The 24,895-nt window shown below is 32.3% G+C and overlaps 2 protein-coding genes across 2 annotated transcripts; one reads left to right on the top strand and one right to left on the bottom strand.

The window, feature by feature from the left end:
* The first annotated feature begins 5,706 nt into the window (after positions 1-5,706).
* On the top strand, positions 5,707-10,264 carry LOC144557767 (RNI-like superfamily protein). The gene is made up of 12 exons (XM_078306340.1): positions 5,707-5,953; positions 6,063-6,122; positions 6,369-6,452; positions 6,849-6,979; positions 7,100-7,175; positions 7,274-7,344; positions 7,503-7,589; positions 7,787-7,859; positions 8,643-8,710; positions 8,797-8,865; positions 9,710-9,815; positions 9,987-10,264. The coding sequence occupies exons 1-12, from the start codon at positions 5,789-5,791 to the stop codon at positions 10,050-10,052; spliced, it is 1,056 nt and encodes a 351-aa protein (XP_078162466.1). The 5' UTR covers positions 5,707-5,788; the 3' UTR covers positions 10,053-10,264.
* A 2,482-nt stretch (positions 10,265-12,746) lies between these two features.
* LOC144557766 (UDP-Glycosyltransferase superfamily protein) lies at positions 12,747-18,135 on the bottom strand. Its single transcript, XM_078306339.1, has 8 exons — positions 17,767-18,135; positions 17,156-17,272; positions 16,623-16,816; positions 15,839-15,944; positions 15,211-15,358; positions 14,722-14,846; positions 13,654-13,820; positions 12,747-13,217 (listed from the first exon to the last, which is right to left on the bottom strand). The coding sequence occupies exons 1-8, from the start codon at positions 17,831-17,833 to the stop codon at positions 12,924-12,926; spliced, it is 1,218 nt and encodes a 405-aa protein (XP_078162465.1). The 5' UTR covers positions 17,834-18,135; the 3' UTR covers positions 12,747-12,923.
* Positions 18,136-24,895: the final 6,760 nt, after the last annotated feature.

Genomic DNA, 24,895 nt, shown 5'->3' with positions numbered 1-24,895 from the left:
GACACATCGTATCATCAGCTAACTATTTTAGGCCATGTTCAATGCGCCGATGGGAATGGACGTAGGCATATGAAAAATAAAAATTTGAACTGCTTTTTACTGTTTACGGGAACAATAATGCGGCCAAACAGGGCCTTATTAATTACGAACCATATCTGCTCAATTTCATTTTATTCATGGAGCAAAATAGTTTCTTGATGATTTTTTGTTTTACAACTTCCCAGAAAATTTTTTTGACGAAAGTTGATGGATGGATTTAACTAGAAAACAATAAATGTGGAGTGATTTTTGGGAAATTAATGGACGTTTAGTGATTTTTTGTTATTTTTGAAAATAAACTCAATTTTTTCGGAATTAAATGGACGCTTAATTTATAGTTAATTTTGTTATTTTTGAAAATAAATGGAATGACTTAGAGCATCTACATTTGTGATACTATGAGAGTTTCTAATATGATATGTAATTTCTAATTCAGTTTCAATGTGGAAAATTTCTCATTAATAAACTGTTTATAAACTCTAGACTAAATAACTAACTCAAATTATTTCTCCTTTTTAATTTATCACTGATGTGGTTTAATAAAAACTCTAAAATTAACTTCAGGAATGCAAGACTTAGAAACTTTAGATAACTTAATTTTTAAAAAGTGATTAACATATTAATATTTATTTAGAAATTCATTTGAGTTGCTGAGATGTAGATATTCTTATTGGAGCAAAACTAGGGTGTGATGTGCTCACCAAGAGAGATTGATGAGCACACCTCCAAATGACTATCGGATTGATTCCGAACTACAAATCCAAATCGTTGAAATCCAAGTGCTTCATAAGTGATGCATGTACATAAAAAAATTTAAAGTTTTGAATTCATTAAGTACATGATCAAGCGGTCAAAACAATGATGAAAAAATAATACATAAAACATTTAAAAAACAATTTATAAAATGTTCATTGTTTTGACCGCTTGACCATGTGCTAAATGAATTCGAAACTTAAATTTTTTTGCATGTACACGTATCACTCACGAAGTACTTGGATTTCAACGGGTTAGATTCATAGTTCGGAATCAATCCGATAGTCATTTGGATGTGTGTTCACCAACCCATCTTGGTGAGCACATCACACTCTAGTTTTGCTCCTCTTATTGTCTTATAGTAACATCTAACTAAATTAAATTTTTTTTTTTTTGAAACAAACTTAGCCAATGCAAAAAAAAAAAAATTAAATCCTTGACAGGGGACCCGTTCTAATGCGCATCTTAATTATATTAAATCTTAGGAGGAGCTTTGGATTGTATATAGATAAATAAAATATGAATATTGACGAATATTGTTTGTTCAATCTGCATTTAAACTTTTTTCTAAACAATAAAGATTTGAATTCGCAAGAAAGAGGCCAGGGAACCACTAGAAAATCTGTGTCAACGGCAACTTTAAACTACTAGATGTGTTTGTTTATTTTTTTATTTTGTGCTTATTTATTATTATTATTCATCTTATAATTTAAAACACATTTCTCTATTTTTAAAATAACGATTAGTTAGTACTGTTTTACTAACTTATTATTTTATATGACTGACAGTATATAACTATTATGAAATATATAATTTAAATTAGAGGAGGATTTTGAGTTTTAGTAGTGATCTATCAGTACTAATTGACTCTGCCTTCTCAAAAATTTTTTTTGTCCTCTCCTAAATGTTTGATTTATAATTCAAATTAAATTTAGTGTTAAAATCAAAATAAATTTCTTGAATTATATTTGGTAATTAAAATTATAAGTTAAAGCGTCAGAAATTACAAGTCACACCATTGAAAAATATAAATCAAAACATTGTTTTTTATCGAGTACCCAATTAATTAGTTGATGGGTTTAAATCCGATTAGTTATTTAAACCTAATTCGATATTTTTTTACCCCCTGATGAAAATCCTTGATCCATCCCTAGAAGGAATCAAATTACACAATTTTATGGTGACACATCTTGACACTGTATTTTTATAAGTTATTTTTGTGATTTTAAAATCTAAACAATCAATTCAAATCGTTCAACATAATCTCATTAACATGTATCCGTATCCATATAATATTCAATATGTATTAGTATCTGAGAATTAAAAACGAATACAAATATAATTTTATCATTATATGATCCATAATCGATCCGTTTGCACCCCTAACAATTAGTTCTCATTAATCCAGCGTTGGAATTCGGTGTTTATTTAGATATAGAGATCCATTTTGAGATCTGTGCCAGATTAAAACTGACAACTCAGATCTGAATTCTTGCGTTCTGCCAATTTGTTTTTGTACTCGAGAAATTCATAATACAATATGACTCCAGAGTCCAGAGCATATAAATTCATAAATTAGATATAGTATTGTTAAATTTTTTGAGCTAAAAATTATTGTTAATGGTTTCTAAAATAAGATAAAAATATTTATACTACTAAGAATATTAGAAAATTAGCATTACTTTTTCATATTATTCTTAAATAAATAAAAATATGAAATGAAACTATTCTTTTACTATTTTTGATAATTCAAACTAGAGGTGGCAACTAGCAGACTCGTCACGAGCTGGGTTCAGCTTGAATTCATTACGAGTTGGCTTGTCCGAGTTACGAGCGAGCTGACTTTAGGAGTCCAAGTTGAAATCATCATGTGCTGGATCGAGCTAGCTCTTCAGCTAACGAGTTGGCTCATAGAGTCTGACCAAATCTTGTTTTAAGAAGAAAATAAATTCTACAATTTTTTTGGATCGAGCTGAACTGAGCTGAACAGTATATATAAAATATAGATACATTCATATAAATTCATAAATTGATGTCTAGCCGAGCTAGTTCGCAAGCTGGTGAGCAAACTAGACCCCAGCTTAAACTTATTAATTCCGAACTTAGTTAGTTAGCGGTTCAATTCAGTAACAAACAAATTGTTAGCGAGCAGGTCACGATAAAACCACAAACTACCATCTTTTTTGCCACCCCTAATTATTCACCAAATAAATTGTCTTCTTGTGAGAAATTAATGATCCGGCAATTGAAAAATAGCCTTCGACCTATAAGTCAATTAATAATTGATTCTACCTAACTTTCATTATTAAATTCATTAAATGGCGTCACTATATATCTCTTGATTTTTTTTATAATTTTTGTTTGTTAGGCAGACTATTATTTCTACATCAATAGATTGTCTACATATAGATTAGTAGATTTAAATTTTTAGTTGACTTTACAAAAGGTGAGCTAGCTTGATTATTGGAGAAAAAGCTGAACTAGCAATTCCAATTGGAATCTGTTATCTGTGTGTTTTCTTTTGTTTGGTTGTGATGAACTTTGAACCGGTCTTTTCAATTCTTTCCTTTTAGAATTAATATTCTATTATTCCTCTTAGTCGAGTTTAACAGTGTCATTTAACAAGGATCATGTCAAAATTATGAATTATTTTTGTTTTCAGAAAATTTTGAAAATTAAGTTAGCTAACTATTTAATTATATATTTAATATTAATAAAAATTCACAGTTAAATCTCTTTTAAATGGTATTAGATGTGTTCAGATTTTGTTTCACGCAACAAATTTTAATGCACAATTTAATTTGTATGTTGTATTTAATATGAGAGGAGGATTCAAATGTCTCAAACTTTTTCAATTTGTCATTAATGACCACTTTCACAAATCAAATGTCTCAAACTTTTTATGTCTTATTGTATCTCATATTCTATATTTTCATTTTTAATATTAAAACTGTCGATTTGTACCGTTCGATATGATCTCCAAATTAAAATATGCTTGGAGACTTAAATTTTATTTTTTTTTAGATTTTTTTAAAAACTATTATTTAAGATATATACAAAATCGTTATTTTTAGACCATCCAAAAACAATAATTTTGTATATATCTAAAAAAATAGTAAAATTTGATCACCAAATATATTTTAATATAGATATCGTGTTGAATAATTTAGATTAATAATTTGAAAATTTGAAAATAAAGATATAGAACATAAAGCACGAGACATTTGAAACCTCCTCGTTCAATATACATGCATCTGCAATTTCAAAAATCTTGGTTTATAAAAATCTAACTATGCAAGAACTTGCCTTTGATCTAACGACAAAGACACATGACTTCTATGTAAGAGGTCATGAGTTCGTATCCCACAAGATGAGAAAATCGTCTATATTAATACATGGATTTGAAATGTGTTAGATGACTTGACTCTTAATCCATATTTAAAAAAAAAGAAAATCTAGCCATGCATGAAAAAAATTAATACATATGGATTTGAAATGGGTTAGATGACTTACTCTCAACTCATATTTAAAAAAAAAAAAAAATCTAACCATACATGGTGCATAGATGGATGAATTCGTATCCCCTCAGGTTATCTAACTGAGTAGAATTGAATCGGACGGTTTGATATTGGAATTTTTTAACTTGGCACAAATCTCAAAGCACAAATAATACTGCCATTCCGATCACCTACCAGCTGAAATTAAATCCGGGCTGTCCATTTCAATTGTGTTGAGTCAGGTACCTGGGAGGATACGGATCCTAGATAAATGGTCAAAAAGAAGTCCCCTGATACAAGGCAAGAAAACCTTGAAAAGTGCGAACCATATCATGTGTTGACCTCGATCGGATCAAGGAAAAGGTACCGCCTATTTTTCTCCTTTCACAGAATCACAAAAACGCAAACCCGAACTTGTGTTAGAAGCAATTATAGAAAGTGATATGCAATAAAAACGAAAGAGACTTGACCAGATGTCCAGATCCAAACTAAATATATAAATTTATAATTAAAATGGGGTACTCGTTCGTCAAGCAATTATTTGTCAGATCAGCGATCACTGTTCAGGAATTCAAATCAATTAAGTCAGGTACCTGATGTGAGATTCGGACTGTTTATTTAATCTGGCACGAATCTCAAAGATTTCTATTTTGAGATTCAGTGAATGCTGGAGCAAACAGCATTTAGACTATAACAAACGAACCGAATCTCCTGCTCCTGGGTAGGAAATTTTTGTCCCTATAGTCACTGATACGTGAATTCGGAGTTAATTTTGAGACAAAATTATATCCAATATTTAAATGTCAGAATTCATTCTGGACCAACCTGTCAGTGAATTTAGAAGCATGAATTTTCTACCCACAGAAGAGCAGGTGATCTGATTCCATAACAAACATTGCCAAGATAGCAGGCAAAATCAAATTTCCTTTTTAATAATTTGAAAAATTGCCATCTATAATTAATTTAAAACAGAATTCAACACCCCATGTACCTTTACCATCTAACCAATTTACACATAAATATAAGTTGGCGCTTTCATTCACTAATTATTTTCATGCATGCATTTTGAAGAGTATAGCAAGTCATAGAATTAAGTTTTATCTCATTGATTTGGGTCAAAACATTTTAAGGCCGCAATGCAATTGAATTAATAAAATAAAAGTACCAATAAAATGTTGGCCCAGCCCAACCCACGAAGCCCAAATTACTCTTTCCCTTGCTTTACAGCTTGCTCTCTCTTAATTCTTTATCACCTGAGGTACCTCAAATATTGAGATTGAATCTGGTCCGTTCATTATATATTAGCACGAATCATACAGGATCAAGTGCATTACATACTTGGTCCAGATTGGTTCGATTCTTATCGAACGGTCCGTACTCAAAGTCAAACAGTGAGGTAACGCAGAGGAAGGAAGACAGGGAAAGAGAGCGAGAGCGAGACAATTGAGGCAAAAACGGGAGGGAGAGTCGGAGAGAGGTGGAAAGCAAAGTCGACAGTAATGGCGGCAGGGAATGAAGAGAAAGCGTTGGCATGGGGAAGAGAGACGGTGCCTCGAGTGATGGAGATCGTTGGAACGAGGCTACCGCAGAGGGACGTCTACTCTCTCCTCCTGACCAGCCCCTGGTGCTACCGCGCTCTCCTCTCCAATCCCCAGTTCTGGAAGGTGAAGGTTCTCCATTGCCTCTCTTTCTCAAATACTTACTTCGCAATTTCATAAACCCTCAACTTATTCATGCAACCATTTTCCATTATTCATGCAATTCCATTTTCAGGTGCTTGACTTGCGTGAGACCAAATCAGCTGGCCCTCGTTTGCTTGCTGCCCTTTCACTTGTACTTATTATATCTTTTATACTTTTTACCTTCATTACCTCCATTATCTCGAGTTAGGAAGAAAAGAAAAGAAAAGGGAGAAAATGACCCTCCTTCCCATTCACCTTCTCTACTGCAACTCGGGAGCACACCCTCAATCTCAGTGCCATGTTGGAAGCACTAATTAGACTTTTCTAAGATTTAATACTTCAATTAAGATGTTTGATTAGTATTGGCATTGTTTAATCTCTGGGCTTAACTAAACAGGAGAGGTATAAGCATTTGAAAGTGCTCAACCTAGAATTTGCACAAGACATTGATGATACTCATCTTCTTCTTCTTAAATCCAAGGTTTGCATTTACTTTTCTTATACCTTATTATTAATTGAGAAGCACACACTACTAATTACTAGGTTATCTGGTAAGTAATTGGGTACCCATTTTGATTGTTTCTAATTGTTCAAGGATTTTAGGTGCAGCAAAGATCAAGCTAGACCCAAGTTCATTTTTTTTTCTTACCAAAACTGTCCTGAACTTTACCAATTGGTTCCAATATCTGATGTGCTTTTAGTTTTGATAAGATGGCTGTCAAATCACTAACTCACTCTGAGACATAACAAATTCGTTAAAATCATTACTGTTATTTCTTGTGACACTATTCAGTTCAAACTAGTACTATCATGATTGATTGTACGAAACTTTGCGTTGCAATTCTAAATTTCTAATATCTTGCCAAATGTCTTTCAGGGATTTGAGTCTCTTAAGGGATTAGAATTTCTAAATTTGAATGCATGTCAGAAAATATCTGACAGAGGAATTGAAGCTATAACAAGCATTTGCTCAAATCTTCATACACTTTCTCTATATTGGAATGTTGGGTAAATTGTTTTTCACAGTTCACTCAGAAAAAAAAAAAAATAATCGGAAATAAAACCTCCCACTTTGATGCTTCTGATAGAGTTTCTTATTTCCTTTTTTTTTTTTTTTTCCTTTTATAGGTTGACTGATAATTCTATAAAACACATTGTCAAAAACTGTCAGAAGATTATTGACCTGAACTTGAGTGGTTGTAAGGTACAATAACATCTTTGTGTGTTTCTTTCTGGTGCAAAGATATATCCCTTTTATCCTTGGATTTTATAATTGGATTTGTTCTTAACTGAAAAATCCAGAATATCACAGATCAGAGTTTGCTATGGATAGCTGATAGTTTTCCAGCTTTGGAGAAATTAAATATCACCAGGTCATTTTTTTTTTCTTAGCTATTTTTTAAGAAGAATTTGTCATGAAGTTCAGTCAACATATTATCAAGATAAAATCATGCAATATTTATATTTTCTTTTCTTACTGTTATTACAATACAAAGTTTGTACTAAAGTTGAAGTTCTTCATGTGTAATAGGTGTATCAAATTGACAGACAATGGTCTCCTACAGCTCCTCCTAAGATGTTCTGGTCTTCAAAGTTTGAATCTTTATGCACTTTCAAGGTACATTTCAAATATTTGATGGGTCTCCCTCATGAGTACATGAAAATGTCGCTTACTATCTTCATTCATAGCTCAAGTGAATTTGTATTGGTACCATCCTAGCTGACACTGTATCTGCTGATGTAAGCTGAATTGCATATGAATAAAATTAGTTTAGTGGTCACTTGACAGTTGACATTAATTTCTTTCCCTTGCAGCTTTACAGACAAGGTTTATATGAAGATTGGTATACTTTCCAATCTGAGATTTCTAGACATGTGTGGGTCTCAGGTTAGACGTGATATACTTCATATTTTGCTCTCTTGTTTTGAGTAAATTACAGAAAGAATCCTTAAAATTACCCGAAATTTTTTTAGTTACCACCCCAATCTTTCAAAATTCTCACATTATCATCCATTTCTCCAAAATTCAAAACTCACCATTTCCGTTGGACCAATCTGCACACGACTTGGGGGTCGTGCGCAGACTGGTCTGGCGCCCTCCAAATAGTGCACAGATTGGTCTGGCGCCTCACCATTTCCATGTACTGATTTCTTTGATTGAATTGGAAAAATATTGTTTGTTATTACCATGGACCCACCACCTCAAATATAAATTATTTTTTCCATTCATACCTGTGGGACCCACCACCTCAAATAAAAATTGTTTTTCCATTCATCCCGGTGGGACCCACCAAATTTCCAAAATCAATAAATTTTTTTAACACCAGCCATGTGTCTTTATGGTGGGGCCAAGAACCATGCTGCCCAACCAAAAGAAAAGAAAATAAGTTGTGCGTCAGAACAATCTACGCACCATTTCGAGGGCGCCAAACTAGTCTGTGCACGACCCCCAATTCGTGCGCAGATTGGTCCAGCGGAAATGGTGAGTTTTGAATTTTGGAGAAATGGATGGTAATGTGAGAATTTTGAAATATTGGGGTGGTAACTAAAAAAATTTCGGTAAAATTACACCTAATTCAGTTGGTCAGACAATTTGGGTAATTTACTCCCAAGTACTTTATTTTATTTACCACACTAGACGTTGTATGACTGAAATTTCATATTATTTTAGAACCTAACTGATGAAGGCTTATCTTGCATAGCGAGATGCAGGAACTTGACTTACTTAAACTTGACATGGTAACTTTTTTTCAGTTGCTTGAACAATATCCTTTCAAATGAGAAATTGGTCAAACTATCAGAGTAATATAAATAATGCATGACAGGTGTGTACGTGTAACTGATGCTGGCATTATGGCAATTGCCCAAGGTTGCAATCACCTTGAGTTCATGAGGTAACTAGTGAGCTTTACATTAACAAGTTGGTATTATAGTTAAATAATATTTTTGTCCTATAATATTACCCGTAGTCTGGTTATTAGTTTATCAAAGTAATATGGAGAGGGCATATGATACAATTCTTTAATAATTACACATTTTCATCTGTAATTTTCACATATTATTAGAGACGAAATTACATTTGAAATACATGATTCAAGTTGGATATATGATTGCTCGCTTTTGGCGCATTTTCATACAAACCTTTTACCCCTATGTAGATGATTTTTTTGTGTAGTATAGATGTATCCATGTGTGTGTGTGTGATACTTATTAACTAAGGTTGTGGATCCATTGACAATGGACAATTTGACAATATTGACAATAGTAAAGATTAACTTCTATGATCTATACTACTTGTATATCATGCACATTACAAATGATAAAATGTCATGCAAGTTTTACCATTCAACAGACAACTTGAAATTTGCAATGCATACTTGTCAGTTTTACTGGAACATTAAATGTCACCCAAATTGCATGAAATTTCATATAACTAATCTATAAGGCCAACAATGTCTTTCCAACTTTATAAGAATATTTTGGCTTGATTTGAAACATATTATCAAGATTGTTAATTTAACACGTCGACAATGGTGACAACCCATTTATTAATGCTTATCGATTGGGTACAGGCATGGTCTGATCCGAGTTGGTTGTCAGAAATTTGTGCTTGCCTAAATGTTATTGTATAAGAATCCGAATACAAACTTGGCCAATGATATACATGTGGCTTTACTGGTATTGAGTCTACATCTAACATCAGGTATCAATGTATGGTTTCTTTTATTATTGTTGTAGCCTTTTTGGGATTGTTGGCGTGACAGATGCGTGCCTTGAAGCATTGTCGAAATCTTGTTGTAATACTCTCACTACTCTTGATGTAAATGGATGCATTGCAATTAAGGTACAAATTTATTCAGATTTGATGGTTAAGAAATTGTCGTGTTTTGCAAAACATCTTTATTTTATGATTATCTAGAAATAAGATAATAAAATTATTTTTTGCTCTATTTGTTATTGATGCTGTTGTTATTTTCTTATTAATTGTTGAATTTGATTTATCTCTTTGAATTAGAGGAGGAGCCGGGAGGACTTGCTCATGTTGTTTCCACGCTTGACTTGCTTCAAAGTTCATAGTTGATATTGCATGTCAAAATATTTGGGAACATTGTAATAGTAGTTGTTGATTCTTTTAAGCATTAGTATATATCATATTCCTTTTTAGTGCAGTCAAAGTGATCTTCTTTCAAACACTAAATAGATATATGCTGGTCAAATGCTTAAACCTTTTTGTATTTTAATACACTCTTATAAAAAAATAAATTATCAAATGCATTTTATTCAATTTTAAAACATACGAGTAATCGCACAAACTTGAATGCATCACATAGTTGTGTTTATGAAATGAGCAGTTTAGCCTTGCAAAGAATGAATTGATCATTTTATCTCAATTTACTGGTATGGCTTAAGAAACACCCAATTTTTTTTTTTATTATTATTCAAAATTTCAGAATTAAATAGGTAGGAATTAATAGTTTGTTGCCTAGTGCATACTATGGACTTGTTCATCTTTTGCCACAAACGTTTCAATTCATATACTACACATTCCGCACATCATACCTAACCACCTCCAACAAAACTTGTCATCTCTAAAAGCCTACATACCCATATGACCCAATCAGAAAACATAAAACATAGAGACAACAATAGTTACAATATACGCATTAGGGAGATGGCCCTCGCATTCGCATGCAATATACACATTTTTAACATGTGGAATTTCTAAGAAAGTCGTTTAGATTCGGTTAATTAGAACCATTAATATTATTAGGGAGATGGCCCTCGCATTCGCATGCAATATAGGTTCTCAAGTTTAGGTTGTTTGTTTTGCTAAATTGCTAAATTGCTAAATTTAAAAATTTAAAAATTTAAAAATTTAAAAATTTTCTAGCAAAATTTAAAAATTTTCTTGCAAAATTTAAAAATTTTCTTGCAAAATTTAAAAATTGCTGAGTGCACATGACGTGCACTGTAGGTTCTCAAGTTTAGGTTGTTTGTTTTGCTAAATGCATCTGTAATGCACTGCCTTAAGGAAGGCAATAATCATGCTGTGCGGTTCTTTTATATATGGTAGCTATCTGATTTAAGAAAATATTGTGGGACTAAAAAATATTGTAAATCCTATCCGGTAATGTCTGCTGGGACACTATGTTCTCAACTACAGCTTGCTGGGCTGAAACCACACTCATGTTGTCCCTTGTTGGGCTTGTGGGCCTTATTCTTGTCCATCGCTCCCATCCCAAGCCCATAATTTTAAGATATCAATCGGATAAGCATGATGCCGGTTGTGCTATGCATATTAATTGGTGGTGTCGGGTAGGGGTGATTAATGAGCGAGCATGAGCGAGTTAGGGTATGCTCGTGCTCGCTCATTAAGTAAATGAGCGAGTTGTTAATGAGCGAGTTGTTAATGAGCGGATAAATGAGCGAGTTGTTAATGAGCGAGTTTTTAATGAGCGAGTTATGAGCGGCTCACGAGTTATGACTTGTGACTTATAACAAAATTATATAGTGTACCGACGCATAACAAAATTTGTTAAAAATCATCATAATAAATTGTCATAATTCATTTAAATAAAATATAATAAAAATTCAACAAAAATATAATCATATTACAAAAATAGAATAATTCAAGTATCCAACAGAAACTAAAAAAATCCAACAGCTATCGTCTTGTCGATTTTGACGGTCCTACTTGTGACATACACAGAGATATTTCCTTGTCACATACCTGCAAATTTGTATGATGAAAACAATAATGAAAATTCATCTTAAACAATAAATATGATTCGTCTGTTAAATATGAAAACAATAATGCAAATTTTGACGGTCCTACTTGTGACGGTCCTACTGGTTCGTCTGTTAGATTTTGGGTTTTGGGCTTTAGACAGGTTTTGGGCTTTAGATAGGTTTTGGTTTTGCACTTCTGCGATTTACAAAAAAAATAAATATGAAACCATGATTCATGAATATTATTAGTATATTAAATGTTACACAGAATTACACATGATTAAATGTGGCAGGGATTAAATGTGACAAATTCTTAATGAGCGAGTTATGAGCGAGTTGGGTCATGCTCATGCTCGCTCATTAAGTAAATGAGCGAGTTGTTAATGAGCGAGTTGTTAATGAGCGGATAAATGAGCGAGTTTAGGCGAGCTGTTAATGAGCGAGTTATGAGCGGCTCACGAGTTATGAGCGATTTACTCACCCCTAGACTGTCGGGTGTCCAATGCCTCCTCATTTCTCTTGTAAACTAGTATCTCGCTGATAAGTCTGGCAAACCGCTGTATGACCTTATTTTATCGGTACTGTTTGCTTGTTTAGATCCCTCTTCACTAAATTTCTATTGCAACTGTTTGTTTGCTTGATAATCTAGTTTCATTGGTTTGGGATTTTGCTCTTCACTAAATTTCTTATACCATTAGATCCTCTTCACTAAAAATAACATCTATATCAACTTTCAAAAAAAAAAGAAAAAGAAAAAGAAAACCTATACTTTGTTTGGGTTCAGAAATTTGAAAGATTGTCTTGAAATTCATATCCTTCTACAATATCTAGGAAATTGTTGCTTAACTTGTGGAACTATTAAAAAAGACAAAAAAGGGGGAAAGAAGAGGAGAGAAGAAAAACGAGAGAAGAATATCAAGTCCAAAATTTAATACTCATTACTGTTACAAAAAAAAATGTACATTTCATACAATCAAAGTTACTAGTACAATCCATAACAAGTTTTCATATTTGCAACTAAAATTAAGCCCAACAGACATTTATAATATCAATTAATAAATTTTAAATTCAAAACGATCAACCCCAGAAGACAACAAAATTTAAAGCTGTATTTCTGTTACAATCATGAAAACTTCCACTTCAACGTCGCTACTAAGAATGACAATAAAATGCTCTTACCCCAAATGTTTCAAGAAATGAAAAGGTAAAACTAATAAACCTGTTATTCAATTCTATGATGGTAAAGGTTAAGAACGTAATTATTCAATTTGTCCCCGAATATCATGGTAGAGAAAGTACTTGTCACATGTTTCCGTGCCTCTTCTCCCATTTTTGCAGCCATGTCAGAATCCTTTGCCAGTTTTAACATAGCATTTGCGAATTGCACAGGAGAAGGATCGCAGAGAAACCCAGTCTCGCCATCTTTGACTGTCTCCACAGGCCCACCACTGTTACAGGCAATTACCGGTTTTTTGGAACCCATGGCTTCCAGAGGAACAATGCCAAAATGCTCATCCTGCACAGTTCCAGTACATTACAAACTCGATTATATGCTCATAAAAATCCTAAAAATGACATGCATACTTACAAATGATAGATTCAAACTCAAGGAAGAATTCAGGTTATGGTCCTTGAACATTTATTATAAAATTAAAATTGATTCTAGGACTTTTATTTGCACCATTTTGGTCATTGAACTTCCAATAGAAAACCAAATGTCTCTAAAATTTCATTTGTACCAAATCGGTCTTTGGACCCTTAAAATAAACTTAGTCCTTCAATTGACTATTCTAAAAAAGATCAACTTAACTTCTTCCTTAAAATTCAAGGATGAACTTGGTGCAAATTCCAAGCAGTAATAAATAGAGTAAAAATAAGTAAGACAGTATAAAGTGCACAGACTGAAACCTAAAGTAAACAAAAAAAAGTTAGCTAAGAAAGAATGAAGCTACCTGCGGGGTGTATAGAACACAAAGACAGTTGGAGAGGAGCTCATTTCTTTCTGCTGTAGAACAAGATGTGATAAAGCGAACCTGATCTGACACCCCTTCAGTCTGTGCAAGCCACTTTAACTCCTCTAGATACTCGACATTCTCTTTTAGGCGCCTATCATATCCTCCTTTAAATCAAACACGTTTGACTGAAAAGTCAGAAAATGTGTGGATTCTCAAATTTTATCTTCTGGATATAATTTTCTGCTAAAATGCTGCTTAATTAACTCCAGTGCAACTGCTCACAGAGTAGAACCTTGATCCTCCGAAACTATTGTTCTTTGTAGCAGACATAAGCTCTTGATTTTTTTTTTATTTATAAATAATTCAATGAATATAACCAGATATCTCGAAACCAATACTCCTAAAGGTCAATTCAGATTGCCAACATCGATTCTATTGAAAAAAGACTGCAATATAACTTGGTGTTGACTCTGCACTAGTCCAAAATCCAAAAAACCGAATAGACCATTAGAAGTCTATAAATAATGAAATTGCTAATACTCGCTGTATAGATCTCATCAAATCATTGTTCCATCCATAGTGTTTCATTCGTAAATTCTATGTGGCCCCATTTTGTACTTTGATTTCCTAGGATTTTAGTAGAGCAATTCAGAGTTATGGCATTTCCCATTTCACCTTCTCCTTTGTACATCTCAGAATTGTAAGGGAAAAGAGAGAGTGGCCTTTTTGGGGGATACTTAGGGTTTTGACGTATTTTTGTTGACTCAGCATCCAGATCACAAGATGATGTGTTATTTTTCTTGTGTTTTTGACAGGTCATCAGTATTCCAATCCATGTTATTAACATATCTTAACAGCATGACTAATTTGGTATGAATTAAGAACTTTAACAAGCAAATTGAGAATTTTAATATAAGTACCATAAGGACCATTCGTGTAATTTACTCTTATTATAATGACAGGAGAGTTTTCATTTGCCAAAAGGATAGAAAGACTAATAGATCAGACCTAGAAAAAGAGATTTACATTGAATAAAATAGAGCAAAAAAAAAAAAAAATACTGACCTGCAACAGTCAAGATAGCATCTGAAACATCAGCACCTCCAAAAGATCTAAAAAGTGCAAATGCCGAAATAGCTAGCTGAAGGTTCTTCTTTCTTTCAAACCGGTTGATAGACAAAAAGTTCAACCTAAAACGAAAATAATACAAGATAATTTATGAAACAAACAAAATTCTAGAAAATTTATATCACTCCTGTCAGGTTAGACATTGATAACAATACAAAACATATTGTATAATTACAAAGTAAGCTTCAATAGAGTCCTGTAAGGTCAATAAGTTGAAACTGCAGAACTCACAATTATAGGAAAAACTGAGTCCTTATTATACAATCACAAAATAACCATGGTAGACTAAATTAGGGCTTAATTGCTTGTGAGAACCAATAACTATCAGTAAGGTACTGGATCAATACCAAGGTAAGTTGCCTTCATTTATGTCTAAAGGCGACAGCATAAATCAATAAAAATCAACTATAAAAGCATGTACTTTACTTATAAGAGCATGGTTGGTCAAACTGCCCCAAACTGACGGCTGGATAGAGCACTGACGGCTTGATGCCTTTCTTGTTAAGGCCATGAAATGTTGTTGCAAATGTACGTGCTGTGAATTCACTGTTAACTAGAATAAGATTCGCCAGACCTGGACGATCAGAAAACAAATGTATTTTAATGTCCTGTATTGTGTAAAATTGCAACCCAACATAAGACCACTACGTGTAAGTTGACCACTGTGAAACAAACAATTTAAACTATCTTGCTAAATAAATGTATTTGGACTATTTAGACAAAGCTTGCATGTCAGAAGAGATAGTTTCCGATAGTAACTTGCAGAAGATGACTGTTGCTCCTAATATGAAAAAAATAATTAATTGTTGTTTACGAAAATTGGTGGGTGAGGACTGATACCTAGGTTAAACAAATCTTTCAACATAAAATTTAAACAAATCTTTCAACATAAAATTTAGATATATTATAACATGGATTATAATGTTGGATAGATCCTTGCAAAAGTAGTTTCAAGCAAATAGATGGTTCCATTATTAAATATTTCCATAAATAAATCAATAAACAAATAAATAGATAACAAAATATAGGTTCAAAATTCAACAAAAAATTGTACCTGTCGTTGCCTCTTCAATCATGTCAATAGGCTTTCGGTACAACTTCCTAAGCATTGTTGTGTGTTGCGCAAGCAACAAATCAGGAAAATGGCAATAGAACACTACCTTATATAAGAAATTGGAAAGAAAAATCAGAAGCAGTTTGATGAAATAACAATATGAAAGCTTAAGATGTTTAGCCACTGAGAATTAATGCATCTGACGACCTGACAGCCCCAGTACCATTTTGAAAAATTCATTCCCCAGTAACATTTTGAAAAGTTCATTCTTATATTAATTCCTTTAAAAAATTAGGCAAAGTGCTTTCGCGTATTTGCAAGTACAGCTTTATATGTAAAACATAATCCTCATTTCGAGAGAACATTATAATTTTCAACTTGGTACTCAGACTCGAGAAGACAATCAAAGAAATTACAGAAAATTTCTATGGCATAATATGAAACATTTTCTGATGTGAAGAGGCATGGAACATTTTCTCTTTATATAAGGAAAGGGAAATTTACAGTACTAATAACAGAAAGGCTTTCTGTATCAAATATAATCTACATTTTTGCTTTGATTGTACCAAAATTACCGAGTCATGCAACTATATTCAACTGAATTGTAATTTAACAAAATACTCTATAATGGATTTTCTTAGGTTTTAATGAAATTGTTAGTTGCCATAAAATTGGCAAAATTGGCAACTGTCAATTTTTTTTTCAAATTCTAAGCTATTCTTACACCTAGAATTCCTAAATTACGCAACTGAATTTTTCACAAGACCAGCTCGATTGGTTGCACCTTTGTTGCTCGTTTGATTCGAAGGAGAGGAATCACAACTGAGACTTGATCTACTAATACTACATCAAATGACGACCAGAAGAATACTACACATAAAGCTACAAAAATACAACGGATGTAGGCACATATCGCATGAAACCGGTACAAGATATGCCGTGGTAGGAAATCACCATATACTGTAACAGGAAACAAACCTGGCAAGCATGAAAAAAAAGAAAGAGTGTGAACAAATGCTAGCAAGGAAGTTGCCTAAGATAGTAAAATGATCGAAACAAACTAATTCTTATAAAAAGTCACATTGATACTTCTTATTCCCTTTTTCGGAAGATTACCATGCTTTCTAAGGGAGATAGCTTCTATATGCGAACTTTTTATTTTATTTTATTTTGCTTGATATATATTTTGAACTTGACAATCCAGGAAATCAAGTCATGGCAGATGTTTGCAATCCACAATTTTGTGTTGAAATATACACAAGTGGTTGTCCGGATGATTTGGAAGTTAACACCACTAGCAGAAAATTCAATACTCACCAGAAACAGTTTCTTCAAAACAACGGTTTTTATCATGATGTGCAGTGAAAACATGGACATCATGTCCATGTGAAACAAGCTCACATGCCGCATCAACAATCAGTCGTTCTGCCCCGCCTATTTTTCAGAAAAAAGAAAGACAAATAACACATACATAAAACTTGAGATGCATAAATGAAAATAAAATGAAAGATTTATCTTTTGAAATTTTAATATAATTAATATCCATACAAAGTAAATGAACTACTAAAACTAAAATAACCATAGAAAAGTAGCTATCTAACTTTCGAAATTTAATTCCAGAAGACAAAAAAAATATCACACCAGTTCATTCAAAACCAAATAGAATTAAAATAGGGATCGGATTATATCACAATAAAGCTCTAAAGTATACAACAATTGTTAAATGGTAACATATGTAAAATCACATTCCAATCATTAATCTCCAATTAAAATTGTCTAGTACCACCTACCCGAGCGGCATAGGACCAAATTCAAACCGCAGTTAGAACAAAATTGCCACTTCGTGCACCGAAAACGAGAATCTACTCGATACTGTACTATTCAAAATTGACAAAATTCCCAATAAAAAAAAACAACGAAGAGCTAACCTATCCCGAGATCGGGATGGATGATGGCGATCTTCAGTTTAGGGTTAGAGTTCTCAGCCTTTTCCATTAGCGTCGTCAGAAACAAAGATCGAGAAGAGTACCCCTATGATCGGAACAAAATTTTTTTTGCTCAAACGAGAAATAGAATGGGAATTCTTTTCCGTTGTCTGATCGGAACATAGATCTCAAAGGGAGATGATTTGATTCGGATGGATTTGAGAGGACATATTTCCTCCAACAAAATCACGTGAAAGTTGAAGGTATTTGACGAGAAACGATTTCGTTGAGATAAAATTATGTCGCTACCCTCATCTATCTGCTGTTGCACGTACCCTGCCCTTTCGTTGTTGTGGGAGAAGCTGTGGACCCCAGCTTTATGAGAAAGTCGTAACTAAAGGAGGAGAAGAAGAGGCGGAGAGGAAAGAGTTAAAGTATGGATCTGGTTTAGTTAATGAGGAGCCGTGAGTTTCACCTCTTCGTCTTCACTTCGTTTTAGGTTTTTTTTGGCTATTTCTTCCTTCTGTTAAATGGCAATGGCAGTCCTTTGTAAATTAATTGAACTTTTAAACTTTTCTTTTATTGTCAAATATTGAATTCGCTTATGCATTTTACATTTTTACTCCTTCCAATCAACAAAATTCAATTCCAAATTAATCCCAATCCTTTCTTTTCTATTGAATTGAATTATTTTCTCCTCAGTTTTTATTCCGATCAGAGTATACGTCGACCCGTTTCCCGGGGTTTGGTGTGGGAACGGGTAGAGTCAGTATCCTTGCGGTACCGGAACCTATTTGGATTATAGGGTTATGCATTAAGATTCGTGTCAGATGAAAACGGACGATTGAGATTGCAATTTGGACGGTCAGGTATTGTACTGGGCTGAGCTGATTCTGACAAGAATTTTCTGAACTGGGCTGGAACCCAAATTACTAGTTTGAAAACGAAAATTTCGGCCCAGACAAAAGTTTTTAGACAGAACTCAAAAGCTGAGACAAATTAATTATTTGTCTTGGATAAGTGGATTATAGCTTACAGGAGATCCGCTTTAAAATTTGTGTTAGATTAAAATGAACGATGAAGATCTCATTCTACACGGTAGGGTACCGTACTGGATCAAATCCAAGTTGCCATTTCTCAAGAAAATTCAATATCCGATCACAGCGTTATAGACACATTTTAGTTTGGGCAGGTTCAATTTATTCTAGCTTGATATAAAGCCTGCCATGTATGAACCATAGTAATGAGATTCGGGAATTATTCGTGAATAATTCGTTTTTTTTTGCTAATGATGAATCGAACGTTAAATTATTCGGTTGACCGAATTATTTTCGAATAATTCATGAACTTTAAGAACTTTTCTGAACAAATTATTCGCGAATATTCTTGAAATTTTTCCGTAACATTTTTTTTGCTTTGTTGTAGGACTAAGATATTTGGTCTAAATAATTCCGAATCATTCCTAAATTATACCCGAATTACAAATTTTTGACCTCACCGAACCCAACTCGAATAATTCATTTGTCTCTATCTATTTTATTATGTTTTGCTTTTAAGACGTTATGAATGTTTCAAAAAAGACCTATTTTGTGTTGTATACAGTTGGATGTTAGTTTAAAACTTGGTGGGTATTAGTTCGTCGTAAGGTTGATGTTTCTAATTTTTTTTATCTTTTGTACTTGTAAATATAAGTTTTATTTAATAATACCGGCAATTATGGCTACATACTTTTCATCAAAAAAAAAAGAAAAAAGAAAGAAAGAAACGAAACAAAAAAGATAAAAGTATTACCCAATCCCCACAAATATTCTCGAATCAAAGAATCAAAGCATACAAGAACAGGAAGCTAAAAAAGATAAAAGATAACAGTAAACTAGGAACCAGTACTATATCAAACTCCAGTAATAAACAGTAGAACACAATGTCTACGGTGAGATCCATTAGTGTTGATCACTGTTTAAGTGTTGAACAATCTGGTGCTATTTTAGTATACAAGTCATATTGGTACAAAGGCATTCAATCCCATCCCCCCCACTAAAAAAAAAAAGAAAAAAAAAGAAGAGTAAATGAAAAAAGCAAAAAAGAAAGAGATAAAACACATATTGCACAATATGTACGTTTAAGATAAAATATTGTTACCAATTACAAGATAATTTAGGGTGAATTAAGGCATCCAAAGAGTTCAAATTGATACTGCTTATATTACATTCCCAGATGCAAACACAACATTATTTTCACACAAAACACACAGTTAAAATTTTATTCTATCCATAGAACAAACTAGGCGCTATCATTTCCATAGGGACACGGCGTAGGTTGCGTGTAGGAAATAGAGATGAGCTTTGATCTGCACTTCGTTGCTGCTCCATCTTCGACATTGCTATTAGGTAACTTAATTGATGCTTCAGTCGAGTTAACTGGATCAGGGGTGACTTTCGATATCTCCATCAACGACTGGCGAGCAGTTTCTGGCGATATCTCAGTTTGCGCCCCAAGTGATAGTGATGCCATTCAATTTTATGTACTTAGTGTTCAGATTTCAAAAGTAGAATAATTAGAATAATAATAGTTATCATAATAAAGTTATATGTAAAATCAATGTTTTAGTAATAGAAGGTTAAATTGTACCACTTTTTAATGTCAAAAATATTACAATAATAGAAAGTTGGGAATAACAGTAGTACCAATAATTTTACTATTTGTCCAGGTCAAAAGTTCATACCATACCAGATCAGGTAATCTGATATTTTACTGGTTAGGTCAATTTTAAGCCATTGTTATGAGGGTCCTTGTGCTTTTGTTATTAGCATAATATATTTTTAAACTGGGGTATATTAACAAAATGAGGCAAGAAATTTCAACAGACTGGTATTCTAATAAGTGCAGCACAGGCATAGCAATTGCAAATTTGCAGTTAGAAATATAATAACATTCTAACATTAATACATACAAGTAGCAATGCTCTAAAGTTAAAATCATTACCTCAAAGTAACAGAACAACTATGAAAAGAAAAAAAAAAATTAATCAAACAGAAACAGTTAAAACAGTACCATCTGGCATGTGCTGGAAAAAGGGAGCAGTGTGATTTCAGCTATGAAATTAATTGAGGGTTCTTATTCAATTCATAATTTTAGCTATTCAGTTAATATTACTTGGATAAAAAGGCAATCAAAAGGAAGTCTATTGAACTAAAATATTTTAATAAAAGACCATTAAATGAATCTTATCAACAACGGATCAAGTTAAGAGCTCTGGCGATGTCAGATTAACAAACAAATCCCTAAATCAATTCAAATCAAATTCTACGCCAGTAAATAAATGGATGACTCAGACGATAGGTTAATCGCTAAAAAAAAATAGTCAACGATTTAGCTCCCTCCCAATTTCGACAAGAGGATCCAAACAACAAAGCTAATAAATCAAAACGAAGAGAAACAAAGGTAAAAGACCGTTGAGGAACGGATAAGAACTTACTAATTTGTTTCGAGGAGAATTCCGAGCCGCCTGAGAAATCGGAGGCAATGAACCGAAAAGAAAGGAGCATTTTTGCGTTGATTTGTTGTATTTTATATCCCAGCGAATGAGAATGCGTATCCTCTGCGTTAACTCAAAAAGGAGTTAATGAATCTCAACCGTCTGATTTTAAATGGAGCTAATCCGGCCCCTGCTTATGATATAAGGGGTCTTTAATATTAGTGCAGATCTAGTCTGTACGAATATTAAAATGGATCGGATGGTCAGGATTTATTAACTAAAAAGATTCTCTTTTGAGTTAATGCAGAGGATACAGATTGAGCGAGTGATGGGTCGCAGTATTGTGGGACCCAATTTCTGTTATTTACATTTAAGGGGAATTTCATGTATATCTCCTCAAAAACTATAAAATTACATTTTTTTTTTCGTAAAATTATTTATTTTCTATTTAACTCATTTTAAAATTTATAAAGAAGTCATTTTATTTTTTATTAACAAATATAAAATATGTAGTATGTTTAAGAGAAATATTTAGTCTTCTAATTAGTTAATTATGAGAGCAAAATTAAATAATTAATTTTTTTATTTGAAAAACAATCACAAGTATATATTAATTGTTACTGTGTATGCGTCACAAGTAGAGAAATAAATATGAAAATTCGAGTTTATAAATTTAAAACGAGTTTTAATAGAAAATCAATAAATTGGATATATTTGTGGGTTTTTGAAAATATAAGGGCAAATATGATATTATGAGGTTTTTGAGGGGTATACATAAACATTTCCCCTTACTTTGTGGATAAGTCTTTCTTTCTGTCACGTTAATCCAACCCATCGGAGTAGCCTTTCTGTTTCTAGAATTTTCGAGGGAAGTCAAAAAGTCAAATATGATCCGTGTGATTACGATCAAACGGTCTGTATTGCATCTGACGAGGTTCGATCTGAATTGGGTTTTTCCGTGCATGAAAGGTGCACAACAAAAAAATATTGTTGTAGGAGGTAGACTTGACTTTGGTTTTTATTTAATTATTATTTTTTAATGCCATGGCATCAAGTGATACAATAAAATGGGAATTAAAATTTGAAAAGAGATCGATGTTGTCGGTGTTGGTTCTTGTCATGACAGCTTGCTTATCCACAAGGGTGTCATTCGACATTTATTTCTGAACTTCTCAACGGGTTAATTAATATTTGATCCATCTCAATTTTTTCTTTAAATTAGTGATTTTAAATATTTATTAATAATTTTATTGATAAAAAATATATTTATAAAATTCTATTAATCTGCACTTTTAATTTCTTTATTATTTCATTTTTTTTTAAATATATATATATAGTAGAACTAAGATGTTCTTAAGTTCACCAATTCTCTTGGCGAACTCAAGTCTAAAACCCGTCGATCTTACGTGTGATGCTGTGAATATTTTAAACATTCGAATGAATTTAGTATAAAGTCAAGCGGTTAAAAAAGTTCAAAAAATGAATGTATTAAAATTAATTTATTAACCTTCTAATTTTGACCAATTGACATTATACTATAAATTAATTCGAATGTTTAAAATTTTCACATGTAGACGCATCACTCATAAGGTGGACGGGTTTCAACGGTTCAGATTCATCATTTGAAACCGATTTGACAGGTTTTAGATTTGAATTCACCAAGAGACTTGGTGAACTTAAGAACACACTAGTTCTACTCTATTTAAATCGAGAGTTTGATTCCTCTTTATAATTTTGTAACTTTTGCAAAGTTAAAAAACAAAAAACAAAGAAAATTCTATCCACCGGAATCGAAAGCAAAAGAAAAAGAATCAAGATAATAAAATATATGTTACAATTTCTTACATTCTTGCATGAAAATAATAACCAATAATTGCATGCAAACTAGTTCAGAAATAAATATTTTGAATTTAGATAAATTATGACGCTAGTATTTTTGTATACTATATACTAGAACATATTCAGATTCAGCTCCGGCCGCTCTGCCAACTATAGTGACACAATTTGCGATAAATTTATAATAATTTGCGTTTTATTTGTTTTTTTTTTTGACATTACTGAACACCGAATAAAACACAAAAAATGTATAATGTGTTTTATTCGCGACTAAAACGCGAATCGTGAATTATTCGCAAAAAATATGCGGAATTTTCTTTTTTGGATTTTTTTTCTTCCTTGTGATACTAAATAATTTCTGAATCATGAATTTTTGACTCTAACGAACCGAACTCGAAATATTCGTTTATCACTGTGCTGCCAACTACTCGTGACTCGAGCCATAAAAGATAACATGGAATGGTGACAAAGTCACATTAGATCAGGGGAAATCACACTTGCCTATTCTTGATTTAAAATATGTTTTTCTTTTATTATTTTTTTCATAAATACAAAAAGAATATGCTAGTATTTAATTTTCTGACTCTGTTCCATTTTCTTTTAATATGTCTGTATTACAAATATGAGGACAGATCTACTTATAGTGATACCGGATTACATTCTATATTTTAAAGTTTAAATAGTCGATTCAAATTATTTAATATAATGAACATATTAAAATGTACTTGAAAATTAAATTTGACATTTATTTTACTATTTATTAAGATGGATACAAAAATTTAATGGTTTGAAAATAACGATTTTGTAAAATACTTAATAAATCATAAAAAAATTCAAAAACAAAATGAAAAATTTGATCTGCAAGCACATTTTAATAAATCCATCATATTGAACAATTTTGACTGACTGTTTGGACTTTGAAAATTTTGAAAAATGTAAGGTGTAATCGAGTGTCACCAAAAATAGTGTAAGTGGAACCCTCTTCAAATATATAATTTTGTTTTATTCTGATTAATTTATTCCACTCTATTTTATTTTTGGGATTCACCAGCAGAAATTCAACTCTTCCAAGTAAGAGTTTTTTTTTATAAATCATAATTAGAAATTTATTTTTTATGAAACCAATATCATTACTTTTTTTGTTTACAAAAATTATAAGAACCAAAATGTCATTTCGGTCTCTTTTTTTATTTTTTTGGAACCGAAATGATATTTCGGTCTCAACCGTTTTCATAGATTTCGAGAAAAAATATGTTGAAAAATTGTAAAAATACCTGGAACCGAATTGCCATTTCAGTAAAAAAAAAAAATTCAGGACCGAAATGACATTTCGATTCTTATAATTTAAAAAAAAAAAGTAATCATGTCGGTTTCATGAATTTTTTTTTCTAATTATGGTTTATAAAAAAATTCTCCAAGTAAACCACAGAAATATCCTCAGCTGCCTCAGACTCAGGACCACACAGCTCCTCAAAACCCAAACATGCAAACATCAAATCAAACCAGGTTTGCTTTTGAATTGGTCTGTTCACACCAAAACTTGGAGAATATCAGAATACTGACCAATATCAAAGTGTTCCAACTCTCAACTCCTGTCAATTTGCTAACAAATTCTGTCATCTTCACATCACTTCACACCCAACAAACATTACTTTCCTACCCACCCACTCACCCACCGACCTACAAAACATTATTATCATTTCACAGATTCTTTAGAACTTAATAGCTATTTTTTGTTGGGTTTGTTTGTCTTTGTCATGACCATAAATAACTAAATTTTATAAATCAACTTAATAATATGCAAGATATAGTTTAACAAAT

Source organism: Carex rostrata, chromosome 8, assembly GCF_964058835.1.
Source record: "Carex rostrata chromosome 8, lpCarRost1.2, whole genome shotgun sequence".
In the NCBI taxonomy this organism is placed as follows: domain Eukaryota; kingdom Viridiplantae; phylum Streptophyta; class Magnoliopsida; order Poales; family Cyperaceae; genus Carex; species Carex rostrata.
The sequence above is the reverse complement of the archived record's forward strand: the minus strand, read 5'-3'. Positions and strand labels throughout refer to the sequence as shown.